The following is a 21,484-nucleotide window of genomic DNA, read 5'->3' on the forward strand; positions in this document are numbered from 1 at the left end:
GTGCAATTTGATACTGTTCTTTGAAATTGCCATTATCAGCCACACTTACAAAAGAAATAATTTTTACCTTTAGAGTGATATTGCATAAATTAATTGATTAGGAAATTTCAAAAATACAACTCCCAAATTCATCAAAATGGATAAAAGTGAAGCAATTGATGTCAGCTTTGATGATTCCCAGCTCACAGACTCAAAGCAGAGGGGGGTTAAACAGATTTTCTAGGTATTAGTTCTTAGCCTGCAATATTTTAGCTTTTATTACAAGAATTATTAGAAGCCTACTTATAATGGAAGTTTCAAATGCAAACACTTAGTTTGTTAAACAGAATCGCAAGAAGACTTGTTTAAAAAAATATACCATGGTGTCTGTAGTCTTGGGCTGTCTAAGGGAGCACAAATGTTTTCAGGTTTATGCACCAAATATCCTGAAGTTTGGTAGGGAGCATTTTAGCTATTGGTCTTCATCAGGTTTTTTTTTCCATCCATTTTCCCTATTTCTTCTAAGGCCATATGGTACCCCATAGTTTGGATAGAATTAACCAACTGGTCAGTTAGGCCATTCTGCTGTTACATATATATATATATATTAAACCTAGAATTGATCAGATTTTCTTTTGAAGTAATCCAATGATATATCCTTTTTGTCTAGTTCTGGAGTGGAATTATTTTGGTTTGCAGATTTAGGTAATCCATGAAAATATAGGAAAACATTTTTGAAAACGTTGTTTTCATTTTCTGTCCATGATAAAAATGGGATTTTTTTCTAGTAATCGAGTGTGTGGGAAACATGATCAACAATGCAGTTATTATTTTGACAAACTTTTTAGCACTGGCAAAAGCAGGGAAACATTTTTGGTAATTAATTAATTCAGTAATTAGCTTATCAAAAGGTATTTTCCTAATAATTTCTTGTTAGATAAATGTCAACAGACCCTAGTCAAGACTAGATTAAAAGTCTCCAGGCTGACCTGGTAGCTGCCACTGAGAAGCCCATTGGTTACCTATTACCTGAGGTATTTGGGAGTGTAGTGGGAACCAAACTGAAGCTGGCAACGTTTGCAAAGGCAGCTGCCTTACTGTTAGGAGTATGCAGTACATGGTGATCTGAACTGGATTTTAGCTCTGCATCCGCGTCTAGTCCCCATACCTAATCCTTCAGCATTTTGCTTTTGAACTGGGAAGGATTTCTTAGGAGGTGCAGCATCTACCTGGGAAATTTCCATCAGTGCCAGCCATGTGCTGGGTTTCTGTTTGCTGGGAAGATAGAAAATATGCCCCCCTTCTTCCTAACCATGCAAGTCAAACATCCTGTAATTGAAGTCATCTAAATAATTGTCTTTTGCCTCTGATATCCTGCTGCTTCAGTGCACAGTGACCCAACCACCTAGTGGGGCTGAAGCTGCTCCTTGGTGCTTGTTTCTTGCTGGAGGTGGTGTGGAGGAGGGGAAGGAAGGTAGTTTAAACAGCTTTTTATCTCTATTGGATGCCTGTCAGTAAGGGGAGGCAGAGGTGAAGAGCAATGACCTGAGCATAGCAAATGCTGTTACCCTGTTGCATCATAATTATTTCATTTCTGAGGGGAAGTTAAAAGCAGCAACAGCAATAAAAGCCGTGGTTTCTGCCTTGTCTTCCAGAGCAGCATCAACAGGCATCTCTACCATGACACTGCACTGCTTGCAGCTTTTTCTCTTGCTTCTGCTTGGTTCATGGTGGCCAGACTCAGAGCAACATGTGGCGGGAGCTGTGAAGGTCAGGGAGCACTACATAGCTGCTCAGATCACTAGCTGGACCTACAAACCGGAATCTGAGGAAAAGTTCAGGTAACAAAGTACAGGATAAGAAGGATAAAATTAGTCCTCCCTTGTGACTAAATGTGGTTTGTGTCTCCCATCTCTTGTGGAATTGCAGAGCCCAGGAGGACTTTGGAGCCAAATCTGTTGATTTCAGAGGAACTTGGTTGATTTTAAACAGCATGATCTTAACTAGAGCCAGTGACATAATTAAAAGCTCCTTTTTATTTGCTTCATTGGTGGATAGAATTATTCTTATGTTTTCAGAGCACTTCTGTTAAATAAGTTTCAGGGCTTGCTTTTGTTATTTTTGTGTAGCTTAATGCTTGTTGCTTGGGGTTTTTTAATGTATTTATTTTAGGTACATGTTGAGCAATGTTATGTTGAGCCATGGTTTGCTAAGATTTCAAAAACTTTAAGACTTTAGAATTTGCAGAAGGAATAAATGTGTTCCAACGTGGATGCTATCACTTTCACTTAAATCAGAGCCAGATGAACTTTGGAACTAGCTGTGTGCTTTCTGAGCTGTTCAGGAGTTTTGTGAAATGTACATCCTGAGTTCTGATGAGTAGAGGTTGTAAGATCAAACATTGCTCTGCTTCGTTAAGTGAAAATACTAATTTCCTTTTATTCAGATAGCATTGCAGGGTAGCCAGCCTACCTGCATCCACCAGTCAAGCATATAAAATATGTTACTTTTATTACTGCAGCTATCCTTAGGATTGTAAACACTGCAAGTACAATGCTACAATGATACTGGGCTAGATTAGCGAACTTGGACATAATTTCAAATTCTGTTTAAATTAGGCAAAACAATTACTAAAAATTAAACATTAAGATTAATTAAAAATTGTTTGTTATCCTACATTGAAAGGGTTTTTTTGGATACTGTTTATATATATATATAAATATATATATACATATATAAGTGGATGACTTGCTTTATTTTTTAGTTTGTGGGGTTTTTTTCCTAAACTTATATTGCATCTCAGGATAACATGTAAAAGATATTTCCAGTTCAGATTATGACTTTATAACTATTCTATTTTCAAGATTTAATTATAACAATATTTCTGTGACTTCTAAAACTCCCTTGAAAATTTAATACAGCTGGTATAAGTACAATGTCAAACTGGCAAGACAGAAGAAAACAGGATTTAAATGTAGGAATGTGAAGCTAAATGCCATTTAAGTATTGATCCAGGCATATGAATTTACTAGTTAGAACTTGATTCTTTTCTGCACTGGATGCATCAATATAATCATCAACTGCTGTTTTGTTGAATTCACGTTGTGGATGAACTGTTTTCATGCAGTAGAGACTCACAAGACTGTCTCACAAGACAAAACCTCAGCTGAAGTACTCTGGAATAATCCAGCAGTATTTTATATACAATGGCTATTGAGTTATCCTGCATAAGTATTTAGAGCAAGTCACATCCCAGAAGGGTCTAATGAATTTTGTAGAGCTAATAGAAATTTAGCTAAAACCCAAAACAAACAAACAAGCAAACAAAAACCAACAAAACCCCCAATTAAAAAAACCCCACAAAACAGAAAAACAAAAAACCTCACAACAAAAATATACTCACTGAGGAAGGGCTGATGGCTTGGATCCCAAAGGCATTGGAGTATGTAACTTGTGTTGATTTCAGTAGAAGCTGAATGTCTAAATGCGGTGTGAGAATCTGATACTTCAGTGCTTTTAGTTCTAAATAACGGAAGAGAGACTGAAAAGAAAATTAATTCTTCCTGAATTATTTCCTTAATTTTGGCCAGAAAAGCATACCTTATTTCTGAGTGTCAGTTTTATCTTTGCAGAGGTTTGTTACCATGTACAAGTGATACTCATTTATAAGGCACTTCAGAGCAAAGTGAAAATGTGTAGTCTGTGCATCATGCAGCGTTGCTGCTGCAATTCCTTAAAGTTATGTAACTAGACCTGCTTGCGTAGTGGGAGATTTTTGAAGTGTTAGTGTGCTATGTATTTTGTTCCTCCTCACTATGCAGTTGGCACTGATAAATTTCCTCTTTTACCCCACAGTCTTGCATGCCTATTCTCTTGAACATTGCTACATTAGGGCAGCACTTGTCAATGAAGGTTATGGATCCCATCCTTCTCCTTAAGAGTTAAACAAGATTTTATCAGTGACTTTAAGGAGAGGGGAATGAATTGAGACACAAAATGCTTCTGCCTGACTCTGCTGTGGTGAGAGTGTTGCAGAGGAATTTACAAGAGATCTCTTCCAAACGACATCTCCCCCTTATGGATACTGGATGTCAGTGAAGTGAGCTCTCTCTGTATTCTGTCTGCTCAGCCTCCCCATGCTTGAGCAGCCCATCAGCTCCTCAGTGTCAAATGTGCCTGGAAGGGCATTACCAATAAAGCAAGTGAAATTACTGTTGGATTCAGTCATCATGCATACTACAGTAAATCAACCAATAAATGTGAAGGGCTATTGTCCTTCCAGCCCTCTTCTCATCATTATTTCCATTGCTGAAGTGTCGTGTGCTGGCTTCCTTCTGCTTGCCTAAATATTTTCTAAGAAAACATTGTGTGGTCTACTGGGTGCCAGATCATTTATGTAACAAGACTAAGGGCGCTTGCAGTGTTTCTTGTTTTCTAACTTGCTGTGAGATCCTTAGTTGTTGTCAGAGAACAGTTTTGTGCTTGCCCCAAGAGTCATTGCTCCGACAGGAGCTTGCTGTTAATGCTGTTGTAGAATTCTTCTGGAGAGTCTTAAAGTTCAAACATGGGGAAGAAAATTCAGGTTTCTTTCACTGTGTTTTGTCACATGCTTTCTAGGTTAAGTATGGTTGAGACATCTTCCTCTCTGTCTCGGATGAAACAAAGGCATCTTTACCCCAGAATTAAAAGGACTCATAGACACCACCGGTAAAATGAGGGGTGAAATGTTCTAGGTATGGATATTGGACGCCCCATATGAAATGATCTGGCTCAGGAACATTGTAGATTCAATAGAGTAAGAGGGAGAAGGGAAGACTCTGCAAAGAGTTGGACTGTGTGCTTCGCCTTCAGCAAAATGTGCAAGTGATTAAATATATTTCCAATATTCATTTTTTGAGGTATCCATTAAATAGCAATGGTATCACTGAGAATCTTTGTCCTTTCAATATTTCTTGTAACTCTTTTGGTTTCAGATTGGAACATGCAGATCCTGTGTTTAAGAAAATTTCTTACAGAGAATATGAAGTGGATTTTAAAAAAGAAAAACCAGCAAATAAATTTACAGGTAAGCAGGAATGAAATGGTCTGAATATTTTCATTTGTGGCTTGTTTTAAAGCCAGTGGCAACCTAAGCAAGTTTGTATTTTTGTGTCCATTATTTGCACATAAACCAAACAGGCACAGGGGCTGAGGTCTCTGCAGTGCACCAATGAGGCTTCCAAAGGCCATAGAGAGGTTTGGCTTTCAGAGGATGTGGCTGTCTGCAAATCAGTTGCACCATACAAAGTTGTTCCCTTTGTTTTCTGCATCTGATGAGACTTACCACATGAATTTAGATTTGTATGGTACAGCCACAGTGATGACACTGTAAATTCACATGGAAGGAGCCTAAGGCCTGGAGATAAATATTTACAAAATAGTTTACAAGAAAAGAGACTAACAAGCCAAAAGTTGTCTTAGCAGTTTCTTCGATTGCTTATTTTTGCAACATGTGGAGTAGGGATACAAGCTCTTGAAGTCTTTTGCGGGAAATGCCTCAAGAAATTTGCAGTGTGGAACTGATTATTTATTTGGATAACTTCTGGGGATTGAAAGATCTCTTTGTTCTGTGACTTTTGGCATTCAGAATGCTACTTAAAGTAATGTGTTTGAATGCCTTTCCCAAACTCTTAAACTATAAAGTGTTTAATCCTCTAAAACTGTTTAATTAAATTGTATGTGAAAGATTCCTAGAACTTTCCAATGGAGCTCAAGATGAATCTTTATATAAAATTTCTGTATCTGTAAATAATTATTTCCCCTAAATCTATCTGTTTTCCCCCTAAATCTACTATTTTCCTGTGATTTTTTAAGTGCTAGTTGCCAGATACATAATTTGTAACATTTCTGACGATGCACTTAAGTCTTTAAGTACCTATATGCCTTTTTATGGATAAATCTTCATTGCCATGTTATTACATTCTCTGTATTAATTTTGTAACTTGTACTTTGGGAGCTAATATCTTCTACTGGGAGAGAATTCTTTGTTTCACGAAACATATTGTTTCACTAATATTTTCCTCTTTCTTTGTCTTGAATAACTACAGGACTTCTGGGACCAACTCTGCGTGCTGAAGTGGGAGATACTTTAGTAGTTCACCTTAAAAATATGGCTGACAAGCCAGTCAGTATTCATCCCCAAGGCCTAGTTTATAGCAAAAATGAAGAAGGTAAATAGTGTAAAAACTCTATGCTTTGCTCATTTACATGTAGACTAATGCATGAAATGCTTAGAGGGTTCCAGACCAATGTCTGAGGCTATGTGTAACACAAATATCTGTTGATCCTGGATTGCAACTTCACATCCATTGCTAGCTCCTCTCTTGCTCATCAGTGTAACACTAGGAATATGAGTGTCATATGAACAATCTCCTAAGAGTCCTGATCATGCTGTTCTGACACTCAGCATTTAATGTTCAGCTTTGTGGTGTTTTGTTCCACACCCTCATGAGACTAGCAAAAAGAGATGATAAACTATGACCAAAATGATACTAAAATGTCTGTACCAGCACAAAATGAGTTTGATTGCTTCTGCTGCTTGGATTGCCCTGCCCTGGGTGCTGAGCCAGAACTCTGACCCACAGTTTACAAATCTGTGCAAGGCTTTGTTTGTTGTGTGGGTACAAAGAGTTTTGCTACTACATCTCATGGAGTTAAACAGAACGTCTCACTGGAAGTGATGGGCAGCCCAGTTTGATTGTCTTATTAATTAATGTGCCTTTTGCATCTCAGATTTTGATTCTCTGGCTCCCCTTTGTTGTATTGCACATTTATTGGGTATGGCAGGCATAGACACGAGCCATTACTGCTCAGTATGTGGATATTCATTGTACAAAAGGCCTAAGGCAGCAATGCAGTGCCAGCCCATGCACTGGCTATATGAGAGACAGAAGGGTGACAGAGTGGGCAGAGCCTGAAGCTTCAGGCCATCCTAGCCCTAGGCAGACTGATGAAGAGCCCAGCCTTTTGGCAGTGATGGCACTTCTTAGGAAATCTTTAATCTATGAGGAACAGGATGGTGGTAGAATATCTACTCTCCCCATGCTACTCTCCACAATGTGTGAGTGGAATCATGAGTTATCTCTTTGAAGCTGAAGTATCATATAAGCAAGAAACAAACCAATCTTTTGGAACTGGTTGTAGGAGGATATTCCAGGTGTTTTAATTGCTCTTTGTCTTCATGCCACCCTACTGACTCTTTTGTTGACAGGCTCCCTGTATGATGACAGAACATCACGTGCAGAAAAACGAGATGATGCTGTACTTCCAGGCCAGGTCTACACATATGTGTGGGATATATCAGAAGAAGTTGGTCCACGAGAAGCTGACCTTCCCTGTCTTACTTATGCTTACTATTCGCATGAGAACATGGCAACGGATTTTAACTCTGGTCTGATTGGAGCACTGCTGATCTGTAAGAAAGGTAATGAAATGCTTTAAAACTACTAAAAGGTAACATATTTTAACTTCCTAACTAAGTTAAGTTGCATGATAAAGAGGGAGGATACATTGTTTTCTTTTTCACATTTTTACATGCAGCGTAAAACAAATGTTTTTTAATACCATTTTTTTAGATGTTAAAGTTTTTAAATGCCAGCTTTCATGCAGTTCCATCGTATGATTATAGGATGGGCAGAAAACATGAATACATAGATACATTTGCCTGTACTGGTTGCATTTTCAGTTGCTTAACTGCTTAATATATGACCTCAAATTTCCTGTCTTAGAATAAATATTTTTTAAAACTTCATTCAAAATGATTTGGCCATTTCAGAGAATAAGGCAGGAAATAATTGTTTTACCCATTTTCTTTTGAAGGCTGTCTGATCAAGAACTTGGAGCTTTCTCTCTTCTGTAACAAGGTTTTAAAATTGCAGAGCAGTGTGTCTTTTGCTAGTCATTTGAAGATATGGCCAAATTTAAACAGATCACAAGTCTAACAATTGTTTTTGCATGCAGAGACTTTAGATTTTAGCAGTCTGAACCACTGAATTCTATCTCAGCTAATAAGAGCTGGTGTCTCCTAAGACTTGTGAATAGCTGCTAGATACGTATGCCTGGCTTGAGGTACAACAGAAACAACATGCCATCATGTAAGCTACTTAAACTGCTTACTGGTCCCTCAAATCCAAAGCTTTTTTCAAGTTATAGATGTCTTTCTCATAGTGAAAGCACTGAGATTTATTTAGTTTGATTTAGTTTGACTCAGAAATTTTGTGTAGACTGTAGGCTGCATGGACTTGGACCTCAAAGATTCCCTGAAAGTAAACAGAACACTAGCTCAGTGTGGGTTGCACAAGGACACTCTCCTCACTGATTAATTACACCCTCACCTATTTAATTGCAGAACACACCTACTCATTTCACCTCAAAGGACTGGCATTAATATTAATTATGGTTACCCTGGGTTTTTTTTTTTTTTTGGTGATTGGTGCTTTTAGTGTTATCTAGGACTCATTATTTTCCTAATTTTCTTGGGTTTTCTTTCTCGATGTTTTTGTGTATATACACATTTTATGGCATGCTGGTTGAGCTAATCTGGGCAAATGGTTTGAAACCACTTCCTTCTCAGGCTTCTCAAATTCATGCATTGTGGGCTTGAGTTGGATATGAGTTTGAGATGGACTGCTGTGACCACTATCTTCAAGACAATTTGAGCATATGTTTTCTAGCTAGAGCAAAATTAAATGGCTCACTATATGCATTTTTAAGATCTCTGAGCATAGTTTCTTTGACTGGGTACTGTGTCTGGTAAATGTGCAATACCCGTGTATTTGGTTTCCTGGTGTGGAGTTAAGCTTCTTCACAGCAGCTCATGTGGTGCTGGTTTTGCTTTGTGGCTAATCAGCATTGCTAATACACCCACTCATGTTTGAACTGTTGCTGCACAGTGCTTGCAGTGTCAAGACTTCCTCTTTTTCCTTTTCAGACCCCCTCAGGTAGTGGCCTGGGGGTGGATGAGAGGGTGGGAGGGGACCCATCTGGACAATGGAACAAATTGACCAAAGGGGTATCTTCTACCATTAACATTGTTCTCCAATAAAAACTGAAGGCAAGGGAAGAAGAAGCACTGTGGGGAGAACAAGGGCTGTTGTCTTCCAAGGTGACTGTTCTTGAGAGGCTGGCTGGGCATCAGTCAGCCTGTGGGACATGATGAGTGTTTTCTTCTGTGTTGCTTGGGGTTTTTTCCCTCTTTCCTTCTACCTATGATCCATCTTTATCGACCCATGAGTTTTGTCAGTTTTGTTTTTCCTGTTCTCTCTCCTGTCCTATTGGGGATGGGGAGACACTGAAGTGGGTGTTTGGCTGCTGGTTGGGGTCAGCTCCCCATGGTCTGACCCATTAAGAGGTGGTGAAGGTCATAAAAAGTGGACTTCTGAGTTAAAGCACTACCTGAATGTTTTTTATGTGACAAGTAGATAAATTGCTCTGTTGATCTGAGGCTTCTTTTGTGAAGGAAAACAGAGTTTTGTAGCTTCTCATAAATAAAATTTATCATATTAAAGATAATTGCTTCCACTGCCTCTTTTCCCAGTTAGAATAATCAACAAGTTCCCAAATGTTGAATTCCTGCAGTGCAGAGAGACCAGATTATGTATTGAAAGTAGCAAATGGAAGTATTTGATGTGAGTAATCTACAGAAAGAATCAGTAAAATCACACCAGTTCTGTGTGGCTTGTCCAGAATGAATTCTGCTTCTTGATGGAAATTGCATCTGTGTCACAAAATCAGCTAGGGCAGTTTCTTGTAACTGACCCAGTGCGGCAGCGTCTGCTGAGGTCTTTGTGTCTAAGTGTTGTTAGCTGAGTGGTTGGTTTTAAGCTTTTTAAAGGTGCTGATGACCTCAGTGCAGGGCTTGAAAGGGTGCTGTTCACACTGCTGGTGATTCTGCCATCACTCTTCCCCTTGCCTCACAGTCTGAGAAGAGAGGACAACACCTGGCTGTGAGCAGAACGTGTTTGACAGTCCCCTTCATTACACAGCCAGAAATTGCCTGAGACAATTCATTGCATGATGTTTATCTTCTCTGGAATACTACAAACTTTTGATTTTGTGGTTACCTAATCCAAAAGTACTTTCAGAAATAAAATTGTGCTACAAGCATTCTCGAGGCCTTGTTTTGGTCAGGCTCAGCCAGTACATGTTAATAGGTGAAACAATCTCATGAAATACACATTAATGCAACTGCATGGATGTGAAATCTGTGTTATTTCTGCTTCAAATTAAGACCTGTTGTTTCTCCCTTATAGGAAGCCTAAATGAGGATGGGTCACAGAAGCATTTTGACAGGGAATATGTACTGATGTTTGGTGTGTTTGATGAAAACAAGAGTTGGCAAAAATCAACATCAGTCAAGTACACAATTAATGGCTATACTGAAGGAACGTTACCAGGTACTGTTCAGGCTTATGTGAAATGAAACTAACATTGATGAACACATTGGGAATGTGGAGAAATGGGATACAGCCTTTTTTAGAATGTGTCTGTGAGCATCTAAATTCTAGAAGAAAAACTGCTGCTGAAAGGAAGTCATGTCAAATTACTGATCGGAACAGTAAGAACATTTCTTAGAAAAATTCAGCTTGAAGAACAGGCTTACTAACTTTTAAAAAAAATTTAGTAAGTTTCTCATTTTTTTAATAAGCTGATGGTGAGAGAGTGATATTGTTATGTGACCTGTTGGTTCTACAGCATGGAGAATATACTGGGTGAAAAACTTCCTGAAAGTGGAAAGTCAGTTATCATTAAATGATGCAATTAATTGAGAAGAATAGGAAGATGGTAGTGGGGCTGTTTTGTTGCTGATGCTTTTCTATTGTTCTCCTAAGGAGCAACTTTCATAGGTTTCTCCCATCCATTGAGCAAATACAAAATGTTTTCTTAAGTGGTTTTTTTTTTTAAGCAAATATTGGAGAGGGTAGTTACTGTCACTAGATACCATGTCATTCTTCAGCTTAGATCCTTGCTTTGTTCTTCTGCTTCCCTGCCTTATTCCCCCACTTACTCTCCAAACAAGGACAGTCAGCTTTCCAAAAGAAGGCACTGGCTTTTTTCCTTTTTGCCAGCTCATTGTAAGTCAATTTGTCACTCGCAGGTAAGATTTAAATGCCTGCCTTCCACAGACATACAGGATTTATGTCCATTTACACGTTTCTGAAACTTCCTCTTGTTGCAAACACTGATCACAGCAATTTTTTTTAATGTTTTGAGTGAAGATTCACTTCATGCATAGGGAACTTGCATGATTTGCCTGTATTCTGAACCCTACTCTCATGTCTCTTTCAGATTTGGAGGCTTGTGCATATGACAACATTAGCTGGCATTTGATAGGAATGAGTTCTAAGCCAGAAATCTTCTCCATTCATATCAATGGCCAGTCCATGGAGCAAAAACATCGCCGAGTTTCTGCCGTTAACTTGGTTGGAGGAGCCTCAACCACCGTAAACATGACTGTGACTGAGGAAGGAAGGTGGCTCATATCCTCTCTTGTCCAAAAGCACCTGCAAGGCAAGGAAACATCTCTTTATTAGGCACCTGCAGAGTTGTCCTTCTCTGTTTTGCGATGGTGCTGTTAATCTGTTTCGGGTGGTTTTTTCATTTCCCTAAAAAACTGCCCAAGAACAGGGCATTCTGTTGGAAGTGCATGATGAACTAAGATACTCTTATCTGCACCTTTACTGCAGTATGCACATCACAGAACAACAGTGAATAAATACTCCAGCATCTAAGTCTCTGTGAGCTTTGCAGATAAACACCATTTTAAAATGAGTAGGAAACCACCTGTTTCCTGGGAAACTGAGTGCTTTCAGCTAAGGGTACTTCAACTGGATGAAAATATTTGCTGTTCATTTGAAAGTGCTGTCTTTCAGCAATGATCAGAATTCTGTTTTAAAGAATGAGAGAAATGTCTGTCTTATAAGAGCTGTAGGATATGTTTTGGGGGAAAAAAAACCAACTGAAGTGGTAAGAGTTCCTCAGATGGGAAATCACTGTGGTCCTTTTTCCTCTCAAATAGCTGGAATGCGTGGTTACCTCACTGTAAGGGACTGTGGGAATAAAGAGGTGAAGAAGAGTCGTCTCTCCCATAGAGAACGTCTTATGGTCAAAACCTGGGAATATTTCATTGCTGCAGAAGAAGTTACCTGGGATTACGCCCCAAATATTCCAGACACTCTTGACAAGTAAAGTAATACTTTGTCAATACAATAGGGAATGTTAGCATGAAATCACAGGATAGCTCTGGTTGGAAAGAACCTCTTGGTGTCCAACAGCAAAGCTGGATTGAGTTGCACTGGATCCAGTTGCATTTTTATTGTTTCCAAGTACAGGGACCCCTCAGCTTCTCTTGGCACCTTTGCAACCATACTGTGAAAAAGCTTTTCCTTATATCTAATCATTCTTCCTCATGTTGCACCTTGTGTCCACTGTGCCTCATCTCTTCACCATGCAGCTCTGAGAAGCATCTGGTCCTGTTTTCTCTATAATATCCAATTTGATAGTTGAAGATAAAGATAAGATGCCCCCTTAGCTATGTCTTTGCATGACGGAATTAACTGGGATTTTACTTCTACGCCAAGTGCTCTGGCTCCCTGATTACCATGGTGGCCCTTCACTGAACTCTCACTGAACTACCCGTGTCAGTGACTTTCTTTGCTGAGGAGACACTTGCTTTTGCCTCTCACAAGGAGCCCAAAATAAGAAGATGAGTTAGGAATTCTCCAAAGTAGCATCCAAGCCTATTTTCTAAAATACTTTTCGGCATTAATTCTGCTTAAATAAAGAATCCTCAAGAGAAAGGGAAAGGGAGGGAGGGAATATTTCTGGAGATAATAGTTTTTAAAGTTCAGTACAATAAAGTGTTTAGGGAACAGGAGAAAGAGAGGTCTCTCTATAAGTGACCTTTGCATGGCACCAATGTAGATGGAGTACAAGTCATAATAAGTAAGCAAATTGGGCTATTTTGTTCAACTTAAGTAGAAGGAATTCTGTAACATACATGATATCATAGTACACACTGGTGTCAGTGCACTGTGGGGTTAAATTTGCAATCTCTCAATTCCCCAGTGCTACTCATGCCTTTACAAGCCTTTACAAGCTGATATTCATAAGAACTTTTAAGGATTTAAACAGAACAAGGCAAATTCCTTATTCTGTAAGGGTTGTCGTTTCATATAGCTCCTTAGAAATATAGTGTTTACATAACTTCTCCTTTGGCATGATTTGCTTCCCTTATTTGCTTTTGGACTGCATGGAGCAAACTTTTATATCTTTCTTGCCAGTCATACTGCCTTACTCAAACACCTCAGTGCTCAGATTTTTCCTCCTTTGTTCAAAACTCAGCCCTTTTCAGTAGGAATTCAAAAGGAATTTATCCATTTTCAGTAAACTTCTTTGAAGTGCAAGTGACAATGAACATGTTGCTCTGTAAATTCTCAGTGTTTATCCCAGTTTTTCTCTCAGCATTAACAATTTTAGTGTTTGAAACCTCAATGTAACACTACTTAATGTATAGTGCCTGACTGGGATTAAGATTGTGTTTCTTTTTCTCCCGGAGTCTTTGCTACTGTAAGCAAATTGGTGTTTTTTTCTTTATGCTCAACTATACCTTTGACAAAAGGAGAAGAGTGATTTCTGCTATCTTACTTTGAAAGTGTACTGCTGCTTCAGTTTGTTTCTTTCTTGCATGTCACTGTTAAATTAAATGTAAGCTCTGATATTAATTTGGTCATGTGTAATACTAAAACACAAGTAATAGTCCAAGATTCTTCTTACCTAATTTAGGTTAAAATTCTGAATGAAGAACATTATGTGAGTGTAGGGTTTGAACTTTTTTTCAAGCAGTGAGGTTTCTACCAGTTGCTTGAATACTAATTTTGTATTTTAACAGGTGCTGCCATTCAAGTTTTGTTGATCATTTTTCTTTTTGTTTTTAAGGCAGTATAAATCACAACACTTGGACAACTACTCAAATCTCATAGGTAAAAGGTATAAAAAGGCTATTTTTAGGCAATATACTGATGCCAGCTTCACTAAACGTCTGGAAAATCCTCGTCCCAAGGAAACTGGAATCTTGGGCCCTATTATCAGAGCTCAAATAAACGATAAAGTCAAAGTAAGTAACATAATTACAGTGATTATTTATACTATAGCATGATTTTCATTGAGGCAGAGATACAAAAGAACTAGTTTGATTTGTGTTTTCTGTCAAAAAATACAGCTAATGTTATAAATATTGGCCCTGTTACAAGGTGTGATCACAAGTTTAGCTTGTGATTTTCACAAGTATTTAGCTTGCATTTTTCAGTTCCCTCTATAGTTTCCATGATTATGCTATATTTTACAACATAAACATGCTTCAGTTACACTCTGTAAAATATATGTTGACACTGGTCCAAAATGGGAAAAAAACCCCTAGACTTGGGTGGACTTCTGTGAGGATTTGGATGTGAGACTGAACTTAAATGAGTTCCTCATTTCTTATGTTGATGATTTTTTTTTTCCTGGCTGTTTTAGATAATCGTATTTGGTTTCCATAATTAAATGTTTTTCCATGAAGTTGTACTATGAAACTACAAAACATTTGCATTACAAGCTTGTGCTGCTGCAACATCCACTTGTCTTTCTGTTGTCATTTAATGAAGCATCACAAAGTTCTGTGACCTTTAACTCCTGTCATTTCCACCAGGACTCTGTCTCTCTGAATTGGAGCTTAGCATGTTCTTTGTTTTTATTCCTCTCTTTTTTTTTTATCCTGGTTTTATAAAGAATAGGCAGGACATTTTGACTTTTCCTTACATATCCCCTTTGAGTCTTGGAATTTGGGATGAGATTTAGTTTTAAATTTTTTTTTCTCCCACATGGAAAGTTCTTAAGAAGTTTAGTCAATAACTTCATATTTGCCAAGATAGTGCCTAGTAGCTGGAAGAGCAAGTGTTCTTTTTAAACCTTCCAGAGCCCAAGTTCAAGCAGCTGAATTTCACTCAATGAGCTCTACAAAGTCCAGCAGAATGGTACCATCATTTAGTCTGTGGGTTCATATTATCAGACAATATTTAAGATATCCCTTTGCCTTTTTGGCACTTTCTGGGCTAAACCCAGACAAATTCTACTGTAGTAGAAGCTTCATTATGTATTCAGACAAGGATTAGTTGAGCCCTAATTTTTTTTTTTCATTTGCCTATCAATATAGATTGTATTCAAAAATAAGGCCAGTCGACCCTACAGCATTTATTTCCATGGAGTGACACTTTCAAAGAATGCAGAAGGAGCTGATTATCCTCTGGATCCCACAAGTAAAAAATTTGTGAAATATATTTTGCATATTACTAACTGTTATGGATGATTTCATTGCTTTGAAGGAGGTGCTGTGGCTGGGAATGTGCATGACTGGGAGACCTCAGTTCTGTGCTCTGCTTCTGCTTGCCTGTTGTGTTGCTTTATAGAGAAACCAAGGTATTATCTGCAAAGCAGAGACAAATACCCTCTGTTTGTTTTCTTAGTTTTCTGTCCTTGTTTGTGATTTTAGAGAGAGACAAAAGTTCATGCTGAACTTCAGTTATCTCAAGGTAGCTTTTAATGGCCTAACTGCACCATTGTTATGAGAATGTGAAGCTTGATATTAAGATCTGTCTCTGAGTTTGGGTTGTTACTGTTCTTTGTTTTTCCCTTAGGCAATGACACCCAGAGTAGAGGAGTTGAACCAGGGAAGACATACACTTATGAGTGGAAAATTGCTAAAACAGACGAACCCACAGCACAGGATGCACAATGTATTACAAGGCTGTATCATAGTGCTGTAAATATTGTGAGAGATATAGCCTCTGGACTGATTGGCCCACTTCTGATTTGTAAAAGTGAAGCACTTACACAGAAGGGTGCACAGGTAATTTGTTTGGACAGATTTTGCTCAGATAATTTCATTTTGTCCACAGTGAATTAAGTTTTGCTTTCCTAAGAGAACTGTTCTGTAGAGAGCAATTAAAGCAATAGACTCCTGAAGAAACAGACTTCTAACTGTCCACAGCAGTAATTATGTTCTGTGTTTCTTAGCAAGAGCTAAGAAAGGTCACCAAAAGGTCAGCCTGACTTAGAAGTCTATTTCTAGACTTGATAATAAAATTTCCTGGTGCTATTATATTTTCATATTCAAGAGAGGTTCAGATCTGACCTGGTCCCTTTCTGTAACAGAGACAACTCAACAGCATCTGACAATCTCAGGCACAATAAATCTAGAACAACCAAAACAGCAAGGGAGAGTCCTGGGAGAGGGCTTCTCCTTACCAGTTATTGAGACCTTGCTTGGCAAAGACTGAAGCATCACCTGGGAGAAAAAAAAATGTCAGAAGCTTATACTCAGGTCAAACCAGAAGTCTGGTCCTGTTACAGAGAGCCCAGTAATAATCCATCTGTGTATCAGCAGTGCTGTGGCTTCCTCAGTGCTCCACCACAGGTTGGTTGCAATAGAAGAATTGAAGTCTGGAGCCCATAATCCCTTCCACTCAGCCCATGGATCACACTTACCAGGACCAACTTACTATGTTGCTTACATAGTAAGAAGCATTGTAGGATTGAGCTCTTAATACATGTGTCTGCTCATGAAATGTACCTGCTGTGTTGGTTGTCTTTCAGAAAAAGGCAGATGAGGAGCAGCAGGCAGTGTTTGCTGTGTTTGATGAAAATAAGAGCTGGTACCTAGAGGATAACATCAAGGAGTACTGCAGCAACCCAGCCACTGTTAAAAGAGATGATCCCAAGTTCTATAACTCGAACATAATGCACAGTGAGTGAGATATCAATATGAATAATATGAAAGCTTATATAACCTGAGCACTCCATGATTGCTTGTTCTCAGAAGTGTGATCAGGGAATCCCCCAGAGAGTTAGTGAACTTCTAACCATGCCATGTGGCACTGGACAGAAATAGGCAATATCATGGAATTACAAAGGTTGGAAAAGGCCTCCAATATCATGAAGTCCAACCTTTGACCCAGTACCACCATGCCCACTAAAACATGTTGCAGATTGCCATGTCCACTTGTTTTTGAACACTTCCAGGGATCATGACTCTGCCACTTCCTTTGGGAGCCTGTTCCAATGGTTAAACACTCTTTCAGTGAAGAAATTTTTCCTAATATCCAAACTGAACCTCCCCTGGTGCAATTTGAGGCCATTTCCCTTTGTTTTATTGCTAACTTCCAGGGGGAAGAGGCTGACCCACACCATGTCACTAGTAGCCAGGCTGGCTCTGGACCCTGAACCAAGGACAAGGGTTAACTAAATTTTGATGCAGCACCCTACTGCTTTAGAGATATTATTTCCAGACACGGAATCTCCATCAAAACTATTGTGGTTTCAGCCCTGTGCCAATCTCTTCCCAAATGCAAGCATGAGATCAGTTCAGTGGATTGACATCCAAGAACAGGAGGTTTTAAAATGAAAATACTGAGACCACTTTTACTTTGCTTTCCTTTCAGCAATAAATGGCTATGTGTCTGACAGCAGTGAAATCCTTGGATTTTGCCGAGATACTGTGGTTCAGTGGCACTTTTCCAGCGTTGGCACTCATGATGAGATTGTCTCTGTTCGCCTTTCTGGACACTCTTTTCTGTATCATGGGAAATATGAAGATACATTGAGCCTTTTCCCCATGAGCGGAGAATCGGTCACAGTGGAAATGGACAATGGTGGTAAGTGGTGGAACTGTGGAGTGTTGGACAGCTCTTCCAAGACTTCCTTTAATCTCCAGTCTAGAAGGGCTTACCTAAAAAGGAAAGAAAACTTTTCTGATGAACACAGTGCTGGAAAACATTGAATCATTCCCCAGTGCAAGTGATGTGTACGGAGTTTTTCTGGCTACACCAACACAGCATAACTGTGTACTATACTGAGGCTCTTTTTGTTGGTCATCTTGTAGTTTGGTTTTTTTCACTTCACAATTAATATTGGTAGTAACAGTTTTAAGGCAATTCTGAGATTCTTCTTGGAAACAATCCAGTATCAACTCCATTGTAAGATTCCCAGGTTTGCCACACTCTTGTCTCTCCTGAGCAGGCTAAAACGGGCTGAAACTGTCAAATTCTGCTGGTCATTACTGGACAAAATGGCTACACCTCACCTTTGGCTTGTGGTCATTTAGCAGCAGTAAAATCTTCCTGATTTACTGAGTTGCTGGTCCATTGGATACATCTCAAAGTCTAACAAGGATTAATACCATGTCTTGGAAAGGGGGCATTAGAATCCATGTAGTCCACATCTAAGGAATTACCTCCAAAAGGACAGAGATTCTTCACCACTGATGTGTGTCCTTTTTTAGTGGTCATTCTAAAATCCCACAAGGTTTAGGTCTCTTTATCCCATTTAAAATGCCATTTAAAAATATATATTTTATATCTTTAAATAACAAATTCTCCATGTTCTCAAAGCTTGGCTTTGGTGATTGCGCAGCACCAATACCTTGTAACTTAAAACTGTATGGCATGTTTAAGTGGTTCTTATTGTTCAAGAGCCATTAGGGAACCATTGAAACTTCTTAAGACTTTATGGAAACCTCCCCAGTAATAAAGTTTGCTTTTACTTGATTCTGGTGATTTGTTCTTTCTATCTAGGGCATGTTTTTTTGCTTAATATGCTGTTGTTAGAAATCAGGAAAACTGTGCAGGTCACTTCAGGCTGATCAATACAGGAAGAATTGTAGGTGACCTTTTTAATAAAAAAGGCTGTTTCTCAAGGTCTGTTAATTCTGCCTATTCTGTCATTTCTGCTATTTCCAAAAGCAAGCTGTATCAAGTAAAGAACTTGATTTGATGTTGTTTAGGGAAACAGATTTTATTTTGTTCTCTGAAGATCCTAGCTTCCAATAGAGAACTTACCTTCTGATTAGGTTTTTGAGGAATTATTAAAATCTTTAAATTAATCTGAGCTGCCTCAGATTGGCAGCTTAATATTTTGTGTCAGATTGGAAATTCAAATTGCTTTATTCCTGTTGCAGTTATTAAAGATCATCTGTTACTCATTCAAAAACTTTTAAAATACTGTGTTTGTCAGATTTTTGCCAACATTGCCTCAGAACGCATTTGTTCTGCACAGAATGTTCTATCTGTAGCAGTGCATACACGAGTAAGGACAGGATAAAATTGAAACTTTATCTCAAGAGGTCTCAATCTTAGATCTAGATCTAAACATAGGATCCTTTAATTTGTTTTTTTTCTTTTTCATATCCATCTCTTTCACAGGTTATTTTTGGATTCAGGTTCTAGTTACATCTTATTCTATGGAGGAGAGTTCCATCTCCTAGATGTATTTATTTATATGTGCTCTTATTTATGTATATTTATTAATTATTTTTCATTGCACTCAGAGCTCAGGAATATCCCAGATGATGATTAGCGCTCCACTATAGCAGGTGTTGTAGAAGCAACCCTAACAATTTATCTTGGCCACTTAGATGATAGACAATGTCCACTCTTACAACACTTTTATTTCAATTGCAGGTACGTGGCTTTTGGCATCCTGGGGCACTCCAGAGATGAGTTATGGCATGAGGCTGAGATTCAGGGATGCCAAATGTGAATATGAGGAAGATGAAACATTTGATGTTGTGGATTTAACTCCTACCAAGACTGAAAGAAAGGCTGTTCCTACCTCAGCTGAGGAAGATGTGCAAGAGAAAGAGGAAGATGAGGACTCGGACTATCAGGAATACCTGGCTTCTGTTTACTCCATCCGAAGCTCAAGAAAGGCAGCAGGCGATGAAGAAATACAAAATCTTACAGCACTGGCCTGGGATCAGTATGAAGACACTGATGCCACGAGTTCTGAGGTGGCAGCTGGCTCAGGTCTGACAGCTATAAATAGTAATGGAACAACAAACAACTCTAACTTCTTAGAAACTCATATCACTCCTCTTCCCCCAGTCAAGGCTGAAACATTCCAGTCAAATCACACATCAATCACAGCAGAAGAGGATTTATTTTTAGGCATCACAAGTGATGGAGAGGCTGAGTTGGTATTTGAGAATAGAAGCCAAAGCAACTATGAAATAGCTCACAGTAACATGTCTGCAGGTGAACACTTGCTGAGCAATGGGGAAGGCCCAGTGAATGTTGCAGAAGAGCTTCCAACTGGTGGAAAGGATAGTAAATTTTTTCCAGAAAAAGATCAAGAGGAAAGCACAGGAGGAAAAAATTATACCGCTAACCGGAAAAGGCGAAGCTCACTGGCCATTAAGTTTTATGCTGTCCAAAAGATGAATGCCCTTCTGAATCATATCCGAAATAAAAATGTCTCGTTTTCTGACAAGGCCAATGTACCTCATTCTGTGCGTCAGTCAGAGAACACATCCAGTGAAGCCATGGTGGGATCTGGCCAGCTTCCAAATGAATATGGTGATGAACTGAATGAGGAGGAACGGAAGATGGAAAATACCATGCATGCAGTTAACTTGACACTTGATTTGGACCTCCTAGTAGGAGATGGGTCTAATGCATCCAGCCTTTCTGAGCCCGGGATATCCAAAAATAAACCAGAAGATGTTTCTTCTTTAGATCATACGTTAGGCAATGCAAGCCCTAATTCCAGCCCTGCTCTAGTGAAGAACTTACTAGAAGCAACATTGCCTGGGGCTGGGAAATATTCATCTAAAATTACTAATGACGAATGGAATTTGGTGTCTGCAAAGAAGGGTATGGGATTAGATGCAAATTTAGATAAATCTGCTGGTGGTAAGTTAAATCATCATGGCAGAAATGGTACAAAATCCATAAATAAGGAGGATATGAAGGAGTATCAAGGTTTCTCACATCTAATGGGGAAAAACCAGAAGGGGAGCCATGTGCACCAAACTCAGAAAGGAAAGGAGGGAAACAACGATACCTTGAGTACATCTGGCACCTTCATCAAGATCCGAAGGAAAAAGAAGGAAGATACAAAAATTACCTACTTGCTGAGCCCAAGGAGTAGAAACCCCAAAAAGCCCAGCAATTCCACGGCAGGGTTTGGCCATGTGTTGTTTCCAGGTGGGACCAACCATACAAACACCACCAGAGCACCCAGTGAGGTCAGGCAGACAGCAGATCTGAGCATGGCTGGGCATGGAGACACCCTCACCCCACGGCAGTTTAGGCCATCCATCACCATCGGGCTTCCCCGAGAAGATGGAGACTACGAATACGTGATAGGAGAGTCCTACAGCGACGAAGCCTCTGGTGGGGAATACGAGTACCATTACGTGAGCTTTGATGACCCCTACATGACAGACCCCAAGGTGAACATCAGCAGGCAGCGTGACCCTGATGACATTGCTGAGCACTACCTGCGCAGCAGAGGCAACGAGAGGAGATACTACATCGCAGCTAAAGAGGTCTGCTGGAACTATGCAGGATATAAGAAAAGGTTTGCCTAAATCATTTGCTTTCATTTGGCACGCCATCCTGACATCTACTTGCAGAATGTTGATTCACATGCTGAT

General features: G+C 39.1%; 1 protein-coding gene across 1 annotated transcript in view; it reads left to right on the plus strand.

Moving 5' to 3' along the window:
- Positions 1–1,509: 1,509 nt before the first annotated feature.
- F5 (coagulation factor V) overlaps positions 1,510–21,484 on the plus strand; it is a 34,351-nt gene continuing 14,376 nt past the window's right edge. The window contains exons 1-13 of the mRNA XM_085071479.1: positions 1,510–1,820; positions 4,953–5,044; positions 6,066–6,188; positions 7,229–7,441; positions 10,269–10,412; positions 11,305–11,526; positions 12,035–12,200; positions 13,954–14,131; positions 15,209–15,311; positions 15,690–15,901; positions 16,648–16,798; positions 17,493–17,705; positions 19,509–21,408. Coding sequence (XP_084927605.1) covers positions 1,660–1,820; positions 4,953–5,044; positions 6,066–6,188; positions 7,229–7,441; positions 10,269–10,412; positions 11,305–11,526; positions 12,035–12,200; positions 13,954–14,131; positions 15,209–15,311; positions 15,690–15,901; positions 16,648–16,798; positions 17,493–17,705; positions 19,509–21,408 — 3,878 coding nt within the window. The 5' untranslated portion in view covers positions 1,510–1,659. The remainder of the gene's footprint in view (positions 1,821–4,952; positions 5,045–6,065; positions 6,189–7,228; positions 7,442–10,268; positions 10,413–11,304; positions 11,527–12,034; positions 12,201–13,953; positions 14,132–15,208; positions 15,312–15,689; positions 15,902–16,647; positions 16,799–17,492; positions 17,706–19,508; positions 21,409–21,484) is intronic.

Source organism: Lichenostomus cassidix, chromosome 1, assembly GCF_008360975.1.
Source record: "Lichenostomus cassidix isolate B80296 chromosome 1, HeHo_3.0, whole genome shotgun sequence".
Taxonomy (NCBI): Eukaryota; Metazoa; Chordata; class Aves; order Passeriformes; family Meliphagidae; genus Lichenostomus; species Lichenostomus cassidix.